Source organism: Zeus faber, assembly GCF_960531495.2.
Source record: "Zeus faber genome assembly, chromosome: 10".
Classification (NCBI taxonomy): Eukaryota; Metazoa; Chordata; class Actinopteri; order Zeiformes; family Zeidae; genus Zeus; species Zeus faber.
The window spans coordinates 16,789,764-16,805,580 of NC_137199.1; the positions used below are offsets into that span (position 1 = coordinate 16,789,764).

At 40.9% G+C, this 15,817-nt stretch overlaps 1 protein-coding gene across 1 annotated transcript in view; it reads right to left on the reverse strand.

Moving 5' to 3' along the window:
• Positions 1 to 369: 369 nt before the first annotated feature.
• Positions 370 to 15,817, reverse strand: part of fstl5 (follistatin-like 5) — a gene marked incomplete at both ends in the record, with an annotated part of 190,975 nt that continues 175,527 nt past the window's right edge. The window contains 3 exons of the mRNA XM_080008170.1: positions 370 to 1,072; positions 12,087 to 12,211; positions 15,037 to 15,144. Of these exons, the coding sequence (XP_079864296.1) occupies positions 370 to 1,072; positions 12,087 to 12,211; positions 15,037 to 15,144 (936 nt within the window). The remainder of the gene's footprint in view (positions 1,073 to 12,086; positions 12,212 to 15,036; positions 15,145 to 15,817) is intronic.

Consider the following 15,817-nt stretch of genomic DNA (forward strand, 5'->3'; position numbering starts at 1 on the left):
ATTCACTGATTAATGGTGAGCCACTTGTTTGGTGGTGAGCTACACTATGGACCCAAGGTGATCTGTGAGCTGTGATTGGGCCATGTTTGGGGTGCAAATGCTAAGCTACACCTTTACATATCATGTCACATGACCTAAGGAAAAACAACACCAATAAACTGTCTGGAAAAGAATGAATTACCCCCCTGTTTTTCTTTTATCTTATCTCTCAATGTTTTACTTTAAGATGGACCCTGGTCAAACAAAAAGCGACTGTCAAATGGTCAATTTGGTTTCAGAATCGCACCGTATTCGGCCACGCCCCAGCAAAATTAAAAACCTGCAACGAAATTCAGTGCAACAGTAGCATTGAAGAAAACAGGAGGTCCTCTAAGACTCCCCGACCCAGACCACCACGTTGCCCTTGGCGACGTCTGTGATCTCGCAGTTGAGCTTGCTGAGGCGACCGTCCAGGATGAAGAGGGATTCCCGTGAGGGCGTGACCAGGTACTGTCCGAAGAGCCCGCTGCCGCCCATCACCCTGTTCCTGCTGCCCCACGGCCACTGCCCCGGTGCCACTGCCTCCTTCAGGCTCTTGATCATCTTCACCTTCCCGCTGCTGAGCTCCACGAACAGGGCATCCGTCTGGCGGCCCGAGCTGCCAAACACGTTGTACTGGTGGATCTGGGTGAAGGAGCGCTGGAAGGCCAGGTCCGAAAGGTGCAGGTTGGTGTGGATGTCGAAGGGCCGCCCGATCTCTCCGCGCTCTGACACCTGCTGGATCCTCATCAGGCCGTCGCCGTCATCCACGGAGACCAGGTAGCGGCCGTCCGGCGACACGTACGGCGTGCCGCCGACGTCGCCGTTGCGGCCGATCACGGCGTCCGTCACGGCATCCACGATGAGCTGCGGTTGTGTGGCACCCGTGGTGTCCGGTTGGCAGTTGACAAAGTAGTATCCACCCAGGTGGGTGTAGGCCACCGACCGGGGGATGCAGCCATAGTCCAGCAAGGTGATGTTCCCCACGTACGATGTCGTGTCCAGGTCAATCTTGTGGAGCACCGGCTCGCTCCGGTGGAGGACGAGACCAAATCTGTGAATAACAAGACAACCACGCAAAGCAACAGCTTGAATGAATTTGATGTTCATTGATAGCATTTCAGCATTTCAGCATGTCAGTTAAACCTTATTTAAAGAAAAAAGTACATTTAATCAGCCATCAAAGGAGCACACTTTCCATCCTTTCATACGTCATTCGTCAAAAGACAATAGACAATGCCATGTGATCAAACAGAATAGTTGAGCGGCTCATGGGAACTTCTCTTGTGTTTTACTCTGGTATCTTACAGATCTTTATGACATTTTGTTTCTTTGCTCTGCAGGACAGCGTAGGATACGCAAAGTCATCAATGGTAATATTGATGTAATTACACTGGTGTTACACTGTACATAGTAATAATATATAATACGCTTATTAGCACATAGTTAAAAATCACATTACAATTTATAATGTTTTACCTACATAACATAACAAGAATTTAGCCTTTTTTAACATTTGTATATTTGTATATCTTAAATATGTGACTATTTCTGTTTTGTATTTTTGCTATTTAAATATATTTGACATTTTATTTTTAATTTTATTTTTAATTTTACATTTAATTTTACTCTTTTTTAATTCTCCTTTGTTCAGACCCTTATGGTCTGTACTAAAGTGCACCAAACCTCACCAGAAGAAATTCCTCACATATGGAAAGGCTTCTGCCGAAATAAAACCCATTCGGATTCTTATTCTGATTCTGAGTCTAATATCTTGGCTTGAAGGCTGAAAGGGACTCCATGCAATTCAGATAGCAGACAAGCAATCTTCACATCACGGTTTAAAATCTTCCCACCCGGCACTTTATCTTTCATGAAACAAGTGCTGTGCCCGTTCAAAACATGCCTGTTCGAAGCGGGCTGCTTCTGTAGTATTATGTAGGGGTCGGCGGATTGATACCAAAAGCATCGATACCACTGACATCCTTTCTGCATGCATGTTACATGAATGCTCACATGCAACACCGGCAGAAAAACGATCAGTTAAAGCAATCTGCTGCGTGTCCCCGTTCACCATTTCTCCAAACAAAACTAACAATAACAGTTTGTTTTGGACGATTCCGGCCCTGGTATTACTTGGTATCGGATGAAAACCAAATTTTGCGGTATCGACCATCCCTACTGCACTGTCCGGAACGGGCTGCACTGCTGACATACGTAAGTGACGTAAGTGAAGCCCAGCACCGCTGCCGTCGCTGTTCGCTTGTTTATTAAAAGTTTATTCATATTACACGTGTCGCATTTCCAAATTGAACCAAATTCAACACTGCACGTCCTTGGGTCCCCAGCAATACACCTGCAAAGTGTGAAGTAGATCATAACAACGGTTGTCGAGAAATGAAAGTTGTCGTAATGAAAGTACAGACATACATGCATATATATATACATATAGTACAGACATATATGCATACATTCATACATATATACATGCATACTGTACATGCATCAATACATACATACAGTACATACATACATACATACATACATACATACATACATACATACTGTACATACAGTACATACATACATACTGTACATACATACATACATACATACATACATACATTCCTTCCTTTATAGATAGATGATAACAGATTTGAATGTGAATGAGTCAGTGAAGATGACACTCATTAGAAGACACTGAAGGGAGTTATAACGACACATTAAATTTCCACGGTGCAAAGAGGGAGAGGAGAAATATTCAAGGGGCCGAAGTGCATCAATTAAATGTGAATGCCAGCTGATAGATGCCAACACCCACTTCAATCTGGCCGTCATTCATCTGTTTCTATGCAGCTTCAAGCACAATCTGTCTGTTTCGCGTAGACAGAAAATGGCTTTTGAAAGCCAGCGAGCACATTCTCAGCTCCGCGAGGGGGAATCCAACCCCCGGAGACGGCCCCGTCCACCGGACTCTGCTGAGGGAGACTCGGGTCATTAAAGGCCACCAGCACTGATTTTTTGTCCTTTTCATTTATGAGATATTTTATATTTTGTCTCAGACCCTCCCTGCAGCAAAGCCTCTTTCACAGTCCCCATCAACATTGTTAAACCCGTGCTCAGCAAAAAGTGACGTATGATTACCCAAGCTCACACTTCTCCGCGCTGGTTCTGCATCCCCACGACTCGGCGACTGTAGACTCCCCACAACAAGTCTGCTGAGCGAGACGGCAATCTGTCTCGTAAAAACGCTCGGAACCACGCTCTCCATTAATGACAGCCGCCCTGAGGCGCCTCGGAAGACAGTCGCGGGATGGGAAAGACGCGGTTCACAGGAACACGTGTCCCTGCTGGAATAAGTTCACATCAGCGCTGGTTGGCGATCCATTGCATTGTGATCTAAACTACGTGACTGAAGGCCCAGGGTGTTTTTCACAGAATCAAATGAATCAAGCCTGATTCACGGAACGTAATGTGACGGCCATTGTGCGTGGAGAAAGGTTTATTGTGCGAGTCAGGGATTTCTCAGGCCGACATTTGTCCCTGCCCTCCCCGTGTTGAAATGAGGCAAAGTGCAGGACAAAAAACCGATTGTGTTCAAGGTTTTCAACCGTTCAATGCAAAATTCAGTGTGGGTAAATTCTCTTTTACTTCAGACGTTGGTGAAGCAGTCGGAATAACAATGGCTCTCTGGTATATAAAAAAAAAAAAGAAGAAGAAGAAAGAAAAAAAAACGGCGGAGGGAATTTTGGAATATTTTGCTTTGGTTATTCTGCAGTGGTGAGGGATCGACAGGAAGTGCTCGCCAGCTGTGATGTATTGGCAACATGACGGCGAGCGAAAGGTCGATGTGGCATTTATCCCGCAACCAAGGGATTATTTTCACCGGCAACTGGGATTTCGACGTGCGTTAGAGCCATTATGAAAACTTGTTGACGCCGTCTCCCGCAGCGGCGCGAGCGCGGCGGGAGGGGGCCGCGTTGGAGGGGGGGCGGGGGGGGATCCAGGTAGCTGTCAGCAAAAGTGTCAGCTATCTCCTGTTAATTCCTGCCGTGATTAATGCATCAAGCACTTCGCCGGGGGAAGGCAGAGGGGCCGCGAGGCCGAAGTCTGTGGACTGCGTTTTTTTTTATCTCCGTGTCAGTTTCATCGCCGGGAATCACCGGGTTTGCTCCGCGCGGCCCCCAGAGCCCAGCGCTCGCTCTGTGGTTCAATTACAGAACCTGAGGGCCAAACGGAGGAACGCAAGCAAAAAGATAACAAAAAAATATACCGAATATATTGTATAACACGGGAATTACCAGGAAAAAAATGAAAAATAAATGACGAGCGCTTTCTGCGACGGAAAAAAACCCATTTGAAACGTGTGTGTTTATGGTTTTCTGCTCAGACTGCAAGTCGATGTTTTTAATGAACGTTGGCCCCGGAGAAGAAACCTGCATCCTTTACAGGAGCTGCTCTGGGAATTGCTGCCTATTAACCTGCTGCAGAATGGATGTTAATGTTCGCCGGGTTCAGACAGCCGAGCGGCTAAATCAACTGAGACGTGGAATAGCAGACAGACAGACGGATACAAAGGCAGGCAGGCAGGCAGATAGGCAGGCAGACAGACAGACAGGCAGGCAGATAGGCAGACAGACAGACATACAGACGGGCGAGAGAGCAATTATCAAGATCTCGAGGGAAACCTGACCTTTATCAGCAACACCAAACAAACTGCTCCGTGTAAATATTAACAGATTTTTTAAATGTGAATTGAATGTGGGTGTGCTCTGGTGACACTGACATTATAATTGGTGCGTGTTTTATTACAACTGCTACAGGGATATCTCTGCCTTGTTATTAATCTGTTATTCGAGAAGCAGTCTTGGCGCTCAACGCACTGCAATTTAGGAAAACACATGAAAATAGAGCAAACACAAGCAAATGGAGAAAACATCTTCATCATTGTAACACATGAGCAGCGTTTACAAAACAAGCTGCAAACGCAGACGTGTCCAACGAGCTGCGCAGAAAAACACGCTTTGCACATGTTCTAAAAAAAAAAAGCATTAACTGAAACACAAACGCAAAACCACATTACGGAAGTGAGCCACAACGGTTGCACCAATTTAATTGCATTAGAATGCAATAATGCAATGAATAAATAGAAAAAAAAAACTTTTATGTCAATCCATAGTTTTTATTCAAGCCATTTAAGTGTGATATTCCAGAATAAAAGGCTCTCTACAGGCTCCATGATGGTGTCGAAAGCACAAAAAACAAAATGTGGATTAATGTAAAAGTCAATGTTGTATTTTTTTGCAGAAAAATCGATGCATCCGGTGTGGCTCACTTCTGTAATGTGCTTTTGAGTTTGTGTTTGTCTAATTTGCAAAGCGTTTTTCTGTGCAGTTCGTTCAACACGTCTGGATTCGCATTGCGTTTTCTAGATGCTGCGCATGTCGTCATACTGGTGGAGATGTTTTCTTTCTTTCTTTCTGTCTATTTGCATGTGTTTTCTTGAGTTGCAGTTCGTTTTTGGATGTTTTTCCACATAGTATATTTTGAACTTTTTGGACATGGGCATTTTAGTATGGCGTTTTTGGGCCTAGTATATTAAGAACTTTTTCGACAGAATGTCGTTTTTCAATGATTTCCAGCACAGAATATTTTGACATTATTCAACATAGAATAGTCTGTCACTTTTGAATGTTTTTCCACCTGGTAGACACAGTATTATAAAATGTCTTTTTGGACGTTTTTCCATGTAGTATTATTTTGAACTTTTTTCGACATAGTATGATATGGCGTTTTTGGGAGTAGTATATTTTGAAGTTTTTCAACATAGTATGTCATTTTTTATTTATTTTAGACATAGTATATTTTGACATTATCAACATGGTATATAGTATGTCGTTTTTGGATGTTTTCCATGTAGTATATTTTAAACATTTTCGACATAGTATAATGTGGTGTTTTTGGGAGTAGTATATTTTGAAGTTTTTCGACATAGTATAGTATGTTGTTTTTCTTTTTTTTTCAACATAGTATATTTTGACATTATCAAAATAGTATATAGTATGTCGTTTTTGGATGTTTTCCATGTAGTATATTTTGAACTTTTTTGACATAGTATAATCTGTTGTTTTTCAATGTTTTCCACGTGGTATATTTTTACATTTTTCAACATTGTATAGTATATCTTTTTTGGGCTTAGTATATTTTGGCCTTTTTTTCAATATTATAGTATGTAATTTTTCAACGTTTTGTATTTCAATATCATTGTATATTTTGTCGTTTTTGGATGTTTTCTAGTATATTTAGGCATTTTTTTCAACATATTATAGTATGGCATTTTTGGGCGTAGTAATTTTGACATTTTTGACATAGTATGTCGCTTTTGGACGTTTTTCCACTTGGTATATTTATAACTTTTCCGTATGGGGTTTTAAATATTTTCCACTATGGTATATTTTGACATTTTTCGACTGAGTATATAGTACGTCATTTTTGGCCGTAGTATGTGACATTTTTGACATAGTATGTCATTTTTCAACCTTTTCCACGTAGTATATTTTGAAGTTTTTCAACATTATAGTGCATAATTTTTCAATGTTTTTCAGCATATTATATTTTGACATTTTTCCACATAGTCGTCGTATGTCTCTTTTGGACGTTTCTCCACTTGGTATATTTTGAACACTTTCAACATAGTATATAGTATGTCGTTTTTCAATGTTTTCTGGCAGTTTTCAGTATTGCTTTTTTGAGCGTAGTATATTTTGCTATTTTGGACATAGAATAGTCCGTCTCTTTTGGATGTTTTTCTGCATAGTATATTTCGACATTTTTTGACATTGTAAAGTATTTTAAATGCTTTTGGACGTTTTTCCACGTAGTATATTTTGAACTTTTTCTACATAGTATGTTGTTTTCAATGTTTTCCGGCATAGTATATTTTGACATTTTTCGACATTTTTTTCGACATAGTATGGCCTTTTTGGATGTTTTTCAGGTAGTATATTTTGACATTTTTCTACATAGTATAGTGTGTCGTTTTTCAATGTTTTTCGGCATAGTGTATTTTGACAATTTTCAACATATTATATAATTTTTCAATGTTTTACGGCATAGTATATTTTCACATTTTCTACATTGTATAGTACAGTAGGAGCAACATGGAGAGGGCAGCTGGAACATGACAGAGGCCAGGCAGATTCATGATTGGGGCATGGCTGACCCATGCAAGAACCGTGACCGGTCCGTGCTCGGACCCTGCCTGTAATTATATCCCACTAGATGATGTTATTTTGCGCCGCCGCCTGGGGACATCCCCAGGCTGCATTTGTGCAAAAGCAGTTGGCATATTCTCCTACCACATGCCCCCCAAGTGGCATTTTCAGGGCCATCCGGCACAGAGACACAGACAATGATCGGCTGTAGACATCAGTTCATTGTAGAGAGGAGGCAAGGTGGAATTAGCCAGGAGCAGATTAAACATGTCATGACAGGGCTCCTACTCTGAGTGTGTGTGAGGATAGGGGCTTTAACCTGTTACTCATTAGCCGAACCAATGAGCAACAGGTATGCAGCCATCCTGGCCCAATCACCTAGATCCAGGTCAAGTGTGGCTGCCCAAACCATCCCATCCGCACACCACATTATTCAATTGAATAAAACGAAAGAAAACACTGTGTGCAACCATGTGTAAGAGATGCTTCAATTTACATAAAATAAATGTGAAATATAGCAACAAATTGAATCGCAATACTTATTGTACCGTGCGTTTTCGTACCGCAGGAACATCTTCATCGTTCTAAAGACATTTTGGAGGAAGCGTCCATTTTATTGTGTTCGCACTGCAGGCACTACTGTAGAAACCATCGTAGTTCTAAGAACTCTGTTGTGAGAAACGTATTCAGCTCCAGCTCCAGACTGAACCTTCAGGGACTGAATCTTCAGTAATGGAAATGCCCTTGGTGGGTCCAGACCAAAGACAATTGGTCCGCCTGGTCGAGTCACATCGCTCTGGGTGGGGACCAGCCCACGTATACTCAGCGTTAATAAAAAAAAAAAAACATAAAATAAAAAAGTTTTTTATTGTCGATGTATTTATTAAATTTTACGAAGTTAATTACGAAAGTGTGAACAAACTTTTAAATTATATCTTGTAGATATAATATGAGTGAAGATACAGCAACTGGAACTTGTGCTGAAACCCCATTGGATGACATCATATATATATATATATATATATATATATATATATATATATATATATATATATATATATATATATATATATATATATATATATATATATATATATATATATATATATATATATATAGTGTGTGTGGTTCCATACTGTGCTTAAATAAAATAAACACAAAGCTTTCAAAAAAACCTTCCTCTGTGTTCACTGTGACGATTGAATGAGCTTGAGAGAATGAATGACAAAAACAAATAGCAGGGTAATCATTGAGGTGATAATTTACATAATAGCGTTGTGAGGTTTAGAAGACAAGGTATTTCACATTTTTGAGTTACCATATTTCCTCAAATAAAAAAAGTTACTCAAATAAAAACTGGGCCTCTAATAAATGCTGGGGGTGTGGTCAACACAAACAAATAAAAGCCTAAACCCTACCTCAAATTAATACGGGGGTTAGGGGATAATCCAAGGATGAACTACGGCCTGTTATACAGCATGTGTGCAGTATGCCGGTTAAGCATAATGTAAATTTTCGCTGCTTTACTGTAAATTGATAAATTCATGAATACAATCATGCTATCTTCAACACTTTGTTGTCTTAAACTCATTGCGTGAGAGTTAAACCTGACTCTGAGAATTCCAGCGTTTTTCTTTTTTTTGTCAGTGCGCAACAGTGTGCTGTTTGCGCACCTTATAAGTTATTATTACATATTACTACTACTCTATGGAAATACTTATTTTAAGTATATTATTAGTATCTATCGATCCCTGTTGCTTTTCAGTACGACAACTAATGCACACGCACACACACAAGTGTAATTAACCATCTGTGCATTATGACTATTGATTGTATGAGATCGTTTTTATCGGTATTGCTGCATCACCCTTTATTGTTTCTCAGAGGTTTTTGCTGTTTTACATGTTGCTTCCTACTTTCTGGGTTTTTTTTCATAATCATTTGTATCAGAGCCTCCCAGTCTACAACTTTTAGACAAGTGTACAGTACTTGTATCTAATTGCCACAGTACACATTTTATGAGTGGCTACGAAGCAGACCGCAGCTAAAGCCTTGGGCCATCTCTTTGTTTACACTTAATGGCCGATCATTGTGTCACCCAACAGGTCTCAAAGCCCTCACACCTAATCCATACATATGCAAACGCAGACCGACTGACAAATCTCCACATCTCAGTGGAGCAATCCACCTCTTTCTCACGAGAGGTGGAAATTCCTCTTTGTAGAGGGGGAATCAAATATCCACTTTACTATCATATGGCAATTTATTTAATAGTTGGCAACTAATCCCTGAAGTAGAACATGGAGTTTAAACTGTATCAAGAGCAAAACGATCTTGAGTGTTCAGAAGAACCCATATACTGTTTTGTCTATTTAACGTTTGTACAAATTATTATTATATCCCTGGTGTTGAATTTATTCAATCAACTTTTATTGATTGATTTTAAACATTTTGTTATGCCATTGTTGTTTTTTGGAATTTGGAAAATCAATCGATTAGATGGGGGACCATTTCTCCGACAGAGAGGCTCAAATGCAGAAATGTGTTTTGTATTTAACATGTCCACTATCAAGTTCACTCACTGTTGTTATTGTTTGCATTTTATTTTGTCTTTCTTTTGGGTAAAAACTTTTATATTACTTATACTACACTACTTCTTTCTGTTTTAATTAAAAAAAAAAATGTTTAAAAAATTAACTGTTTAAAGACTCTTTAAATTATGTTTTTAAATACTGTTTTATTTTAATCACTACTATACCCTATTTTACGTATTATGTAAAGTTGAATTAGCACTGAGACTAAGAATCTCATTACTGGTAGTAATGCTTGCATTGTTATCAAGTATTTGACATTAAACTTGAAACTATGATTACATAGACCTGGTTTGAGTGCTCTCATTACAAAGCTTAACCCGGCTGAAGTAATTGCTTTCAAGGATTATCTACCTTTGACACCTGGGCTTGACGACCTGTTTTGTCTTACAGCTTAGTAGTATATTGCAGTTGTTGTCTGTCTATTTTACCATTCAGTATGACACTGCATTGTTGTGACCCACGACCCACGTCCACTGTTATCAAGTATTTGATAATAAACTTGAAACTATGATTACATAGACCCAGTTTGAGTGCTCTCATTACAAAGCTATTGAGCTTTGTAATTTAAAAAATGTAAATTCTCCCATTTTGAAATTAAAAAGCTGTGCAACATGTAGATTAAAATAAAGCATTAAGAAATGTCCTTATTCATATGACACTCACATCACTGGTCATGGTTCAAAGAACAATATCTCAGGTAGGTTGAAAATCTGAAATCTCTCTTGCGAATGTGATTGTCTTTTTAAGTTAGCACCATCTCATGGCGACACACTGCAATTGAATAAATGGGCATGTTTACAGTCTGAATTAAACATGCCCTGTCAGGACACATGAGAAGTAGAGGGGATTCCAGCCGAATTGCAGCCGGCTGGGAAGTGCCTGGTGGTTGACTGGAAGCTGGTTGAAATTTGGCTGTCAGTCGGCTGGAAGAGCCCTCTTCAAGTGGCTCCTACTGTACACAATATATCTGTATATACAGTATACAGTATATATGTAGCTATACACACACACACACACACACACACACACACACACACACACACACACACACACACACACACACACGCACGCATGCTTGCACGCACCCACGCACACACACACACACATACAAACACAAACACAAACACATATACACATGCACAACAGTGACAAAGGCATTTTCAAATTGTGCACTTGGCCATATTTTCCTCTCTTAGCCATGTCACAGCGCACCTAATTGGAGCAGAGGCACCAGTCCACCCCCCCCCCCCAGCCTTCCAACGGCCAGGAGATGCCAAAGGTCCCCAAACTCCAGCACTTGGACTTGGACTCCAGCCAAACACCATTTCTCTCCGTTTGAGTCCAACAGTGTCTCCGACTGTTAAAACCCCCAGGGGACCTGGACTTTATGCTGCGCATCTGAATCGACTTTTATAGCTGATAAGGTCGGGTTTTAAAATGGGCAGAAGGATGAGAGACAAACAAAGTGAATGTTGTTATTATAATAACAATTATTATGAATTATTAATTAATTATTTAATTTCCATTTTTATTATTATTATTATTATTATTATTATTATTATTATTATTATTATTATTATTATTATTATGCAGATCCACACATTTTAGAATTTGGTTGATACAACAGTGGGTGGTCAAATTTATGTGTTTCCCTTATAGACTCGATATCTATATCTATCTATATATATCTATATTATCGAGATTAAATGAGTCTACTGCATAAGAGACACACACACACACAAACACACACACACACACACACACACACACACACACACACACACACACACACACACACACACACACACACACACACACACACACACACACACACACACACACACACACACACACAGGCACTTATAGTACAGCTATTGTACCTTTGTGCTTGGGGGGGAATTCAAATGACCGTGACGTATAAATGTGAGGAATTCAGCCTAATCACGCAATATCAGACAAATACTCCCAATACAAAAACGTAATGGCCAGCGCGGTATCAAACATGTCCGATAAAGAGGAAAAGTCGCTTGTTCTTTGGGATTATGTGTTGGTCATAGTATTCCCGTGAACCCAAACAGTCCAAGTTTAGGATGTTCAGTAGAAGTAATGGATATCTTTTCTGTCTGCTGGTGATATTGTTTGGTGATGGGGGTGAGAGCTTTTCCCTAACCCCATAATTTAAATCAGCTACTTATCCATTCTTTTCTCATGGCATGGATATGGATCCCTGCGTGTGGACGCAGGCCGAGCGAGCTGCTACCTGATGTGGCTCACGATGAGGCCGGACGGGGGGATGAAGAAGTCGTCCACCCTGTCGAAGGTCCTGCCCACGGGCTGCGTGTGGATGGTGTGGTGGGAGACACTCCCACTGGCCTGACTGATGACCTGGATGGAGAGAGAGAGAGGGAGGGAGGGAGAGAGGGGGGGGGGGGGAGAGAGAAAGCGATGGTTGATGGTGATACCACAAATGGACACATTCACTTAGTTATCATGATAATATTTGTACCATAGTAACACAATTATTCATCACATTGCTGCACAGTTCATTGGAATAAAATCCATCAACATGTTTAAAGAATAAATTAATGACATTTTCAAATGACAGTAATTAGTGCAAAAAAAAATATACAAAAAAAACATAATGTTTCACTAGTGAATTGTGACATTCTGTGATTAAGAATAATTACAAATGATGAATTAGTCAGCTCCAGATATGTAAAATAATATAATGAACTCATTACCATTGTCTAATTTATTATTAAATCTTCGCAAACATCATAAACGGTATTAAAAAGACAGTGATAGGCCTACATAATAGATTTCAGTTAAGGCTTATCGAGGGACTGTGTGAGACAATGGATGGATGTTAAAGGATAGGTTTGCGATTTTTCTTACATGCAGTCCAATGGGGTTTAAGCCTTGAAAAAATATTAAACGACTTTTCTACTTTCACATGTTCATGCCTATGACACTCATGACTGCTGTGATTACTGTAATGCCACTACTGTTATTACTGTATGACATTTATTTTTACTTCTTTTACTACAGTACGCCTCTTGTTTAAGTTAATGCTGCAATACTGCAACTTGTACTTATCTTATACTAACTGCTCCTTGCCCATTTTGGGATCACTAGTCAACTGTTTACATAGAAAGATAGTGTATATACAGTATGTGTTATTTCTTATCTGTATTTAATTTGTATCTCTTCCTCGTTTTTTGCCGCTGCAATATCTGAATTTCCCTCTGGGGATCAACAAAGTTTTATTCTTATCTTATCTTATATCCATATAGAAATCACATTTTAATTTAGAACTACTTTTGACAATGGGAGCAGTAGATTTCCCAGAATTTCCCTCGCCCCCAGGATTGATATAAGGTTATCTTATCCTATCATGGTAAATCCAAAGCATTTGTAAACACATAATTGAAAAAATGAATTGGCGCAACTTCCTGTTTCTAGTTCAGTTCTATTGTCATGTGCGGATGTAGCAAAAAAAAAAAAGATGATTTGCGGAAGCGCAAAAAAGTCAAGAAAAACCTTATAAAATACATGGTTTTCAAACTTTTCTTTCCTAAATAGTAAATAACAATGACTGTCTGAATATATCATGAGTTTTTTCCATAATTCCATTTTTTTTAAGGCTTGAACGTTTGCCCCATTGAACTGCAATAGGAAATTGCTCTGTGAGGTTGTGGTGTAAGGAGTTAGAAATGATGGTATGGCCTGGGTTGAAAAATGGCCGAACTGATCCTTTAAGTCCCCGATCCTGGAGCCACATCTCTGCTAGCACTGGTCTGAGATCAGATATCTAATCCCCATCCCCAAAACTCCTCTGTCGCCCTCAATCACTTTGCCTGGAAGAAAGAAACTTTCACCCAGATCACCTTCAAGACAAAAACCTAAATCCTGACCCTTTGCTGGCCGAGTCTGTAATGAACTTACATCCCCTTTCATCCTCCTTCCATTGCCCCGTTCCAACTAACGTGGCACCGATAACTATCTGTTTTTGAAATCCGCTTGTTATGTTCCAGTCGGACTTTGAAGCTTCCAGAAGAACTTTACATTTTTATTGCGAAAACTGCAGCCGCAGAACTCATAGTCTGTTTCCATGGTAACGTTCTCCCTAATATTTGTCATCAGATTAGATTCCTGCCAGTGTACCATTCAGCACACAAAAAATCTGAATCAGTGAATCCAAAGAGTCTCAGTTCGTCATGTTACACCGATCAGTCACAACATTAAAACCAGTGACAGGTGAAGTGAATAACATGGATCATCTGGTTCCAATGGCACCTGTCAAGGGGTGGAATATATTAGGCAGCAAGTGAACAGTCAGTTCTTGAAGTTGATGTGTTGGAAACAGGAAAAATGGGTAAGTGTAAGGATCTAAGCCACTTTGACAAGGACCACATTGTGATGCTAGACGACTGGGTCAGAGCATCTCCAAACTTACAGGTCTTGTGGCCTGTTCCTGGTATGCAGTGGTTAGTACCTACCTAAAGTGGTCCAAAGAAGGACAACTGATGAACCGGCGACAGGGCCATGGGGGGCCATCGGCTCATTGATGCACGGGGGGGAGCAAAGTCTAGCTCTTCTGGTTCGATCCCACAGAAGAGCTACTGTAGCACAAATTGGTGAAAAAGTGAATGGTGCTATGATAGAAAGGTGTCAGAAGACACAGTGCATGGCAGCTTGCTGCGTACGGGAGCGGTCAGAGTGTCCATGCTGACCCCTGTCCACCACCCAAAGCACCTACAATGGACACGTGAGCGTCTGAACCATGGAGCAATGGAAGAAGGTGGCCTGGTCTGATGAATCACGTTTTCTTCTACATCATGTGGATGGGCGGGGTTAGGGTCCGATCCGAATGAGCATCTGTGGGATGTGCTGGAACAACAAGCCCGATCCATGGGGGCCCCACCTCACAACTTCCAGGATTTAAAGGATCTGCTGCTAACGTCTTGGTGCCAGAGATCACAGGACGCCTTCAGAGGTCTTGTGGAGTCCATGATTCTATGGGTCCCAGCTGTTTTGAGGGCATGAGGGGGAGCTACACAATATTAGTGGTTATTAATGGTGGTTTAATGCTGTGTTTGATCGGTGTGTGTCGATGGTTTAATGTGGGTTGGAAAGAAAAAATCTATTAAATGTCAGCACACAGAGGTTTAAACAATAAAACATTGTGGCAGCTTGAGTAGCCATCTTACCTGGAGGGTCGGGAAGTTCTTCTCCACGTCTCCCCAGCTGAGAATCCACACTTGGTCGTGAGATTTGTCGTAGTGGAGCTTGACGGGATAAGGGTCGGTGTGCACGGTCTGTGAGGGCAGAGAGGCCAAAGCACAGAACATGCACTGAACCTACAGCTTCTGCGGGGACCACAGGGAAACACAAAAAGAAAACCCATCTCAAAGCAATTCCACAGCACGCTTTCGAAGAGATCACCCTCGATGTGCGGCCGTAATGCATCGCCAAACTCTCCTGCAGACTCGACAGCCCAAAGCCTTCTCTCAACATGGCAGCGGGGAGGCGTGAGGGTGGGTACATATAAGGTGTCACCTTTTGAATGGTGATGCGCAGTTGCTTCACCCGGCTGAAGTAATTGCTTTCAAGTATTATCCACCTTTGACACCTGGGCTTGACGTCCCGTTTAGGTCACGTGCGACAGCAAAACAGCTTCTCACGCATGGCGTCCGTCTGAGAGCCGAGCGAATCACGTCATTGGGAACGGCAGGGATAAGCAATCAACTCAGTTTTTATTTAATTATTTATTTTATGTTTTGTTAAGAAAGCGGTGACAATCGTTCATCCTCTTCGAGCTTATGGTATGGTCACACCGCCTCTCCGACAGGCTGCATTTCAAACAGAGCTCGGTTTCACGGCGACAAGGAAAGTTAAGCAGGTTTCGACTTTATGCAAATGAGCGGCGCCGAGCTCCGGGCGATAGCAAATAGGAGGGAAGATACGCTCTCAATGGCGCTGGTCCTTGGA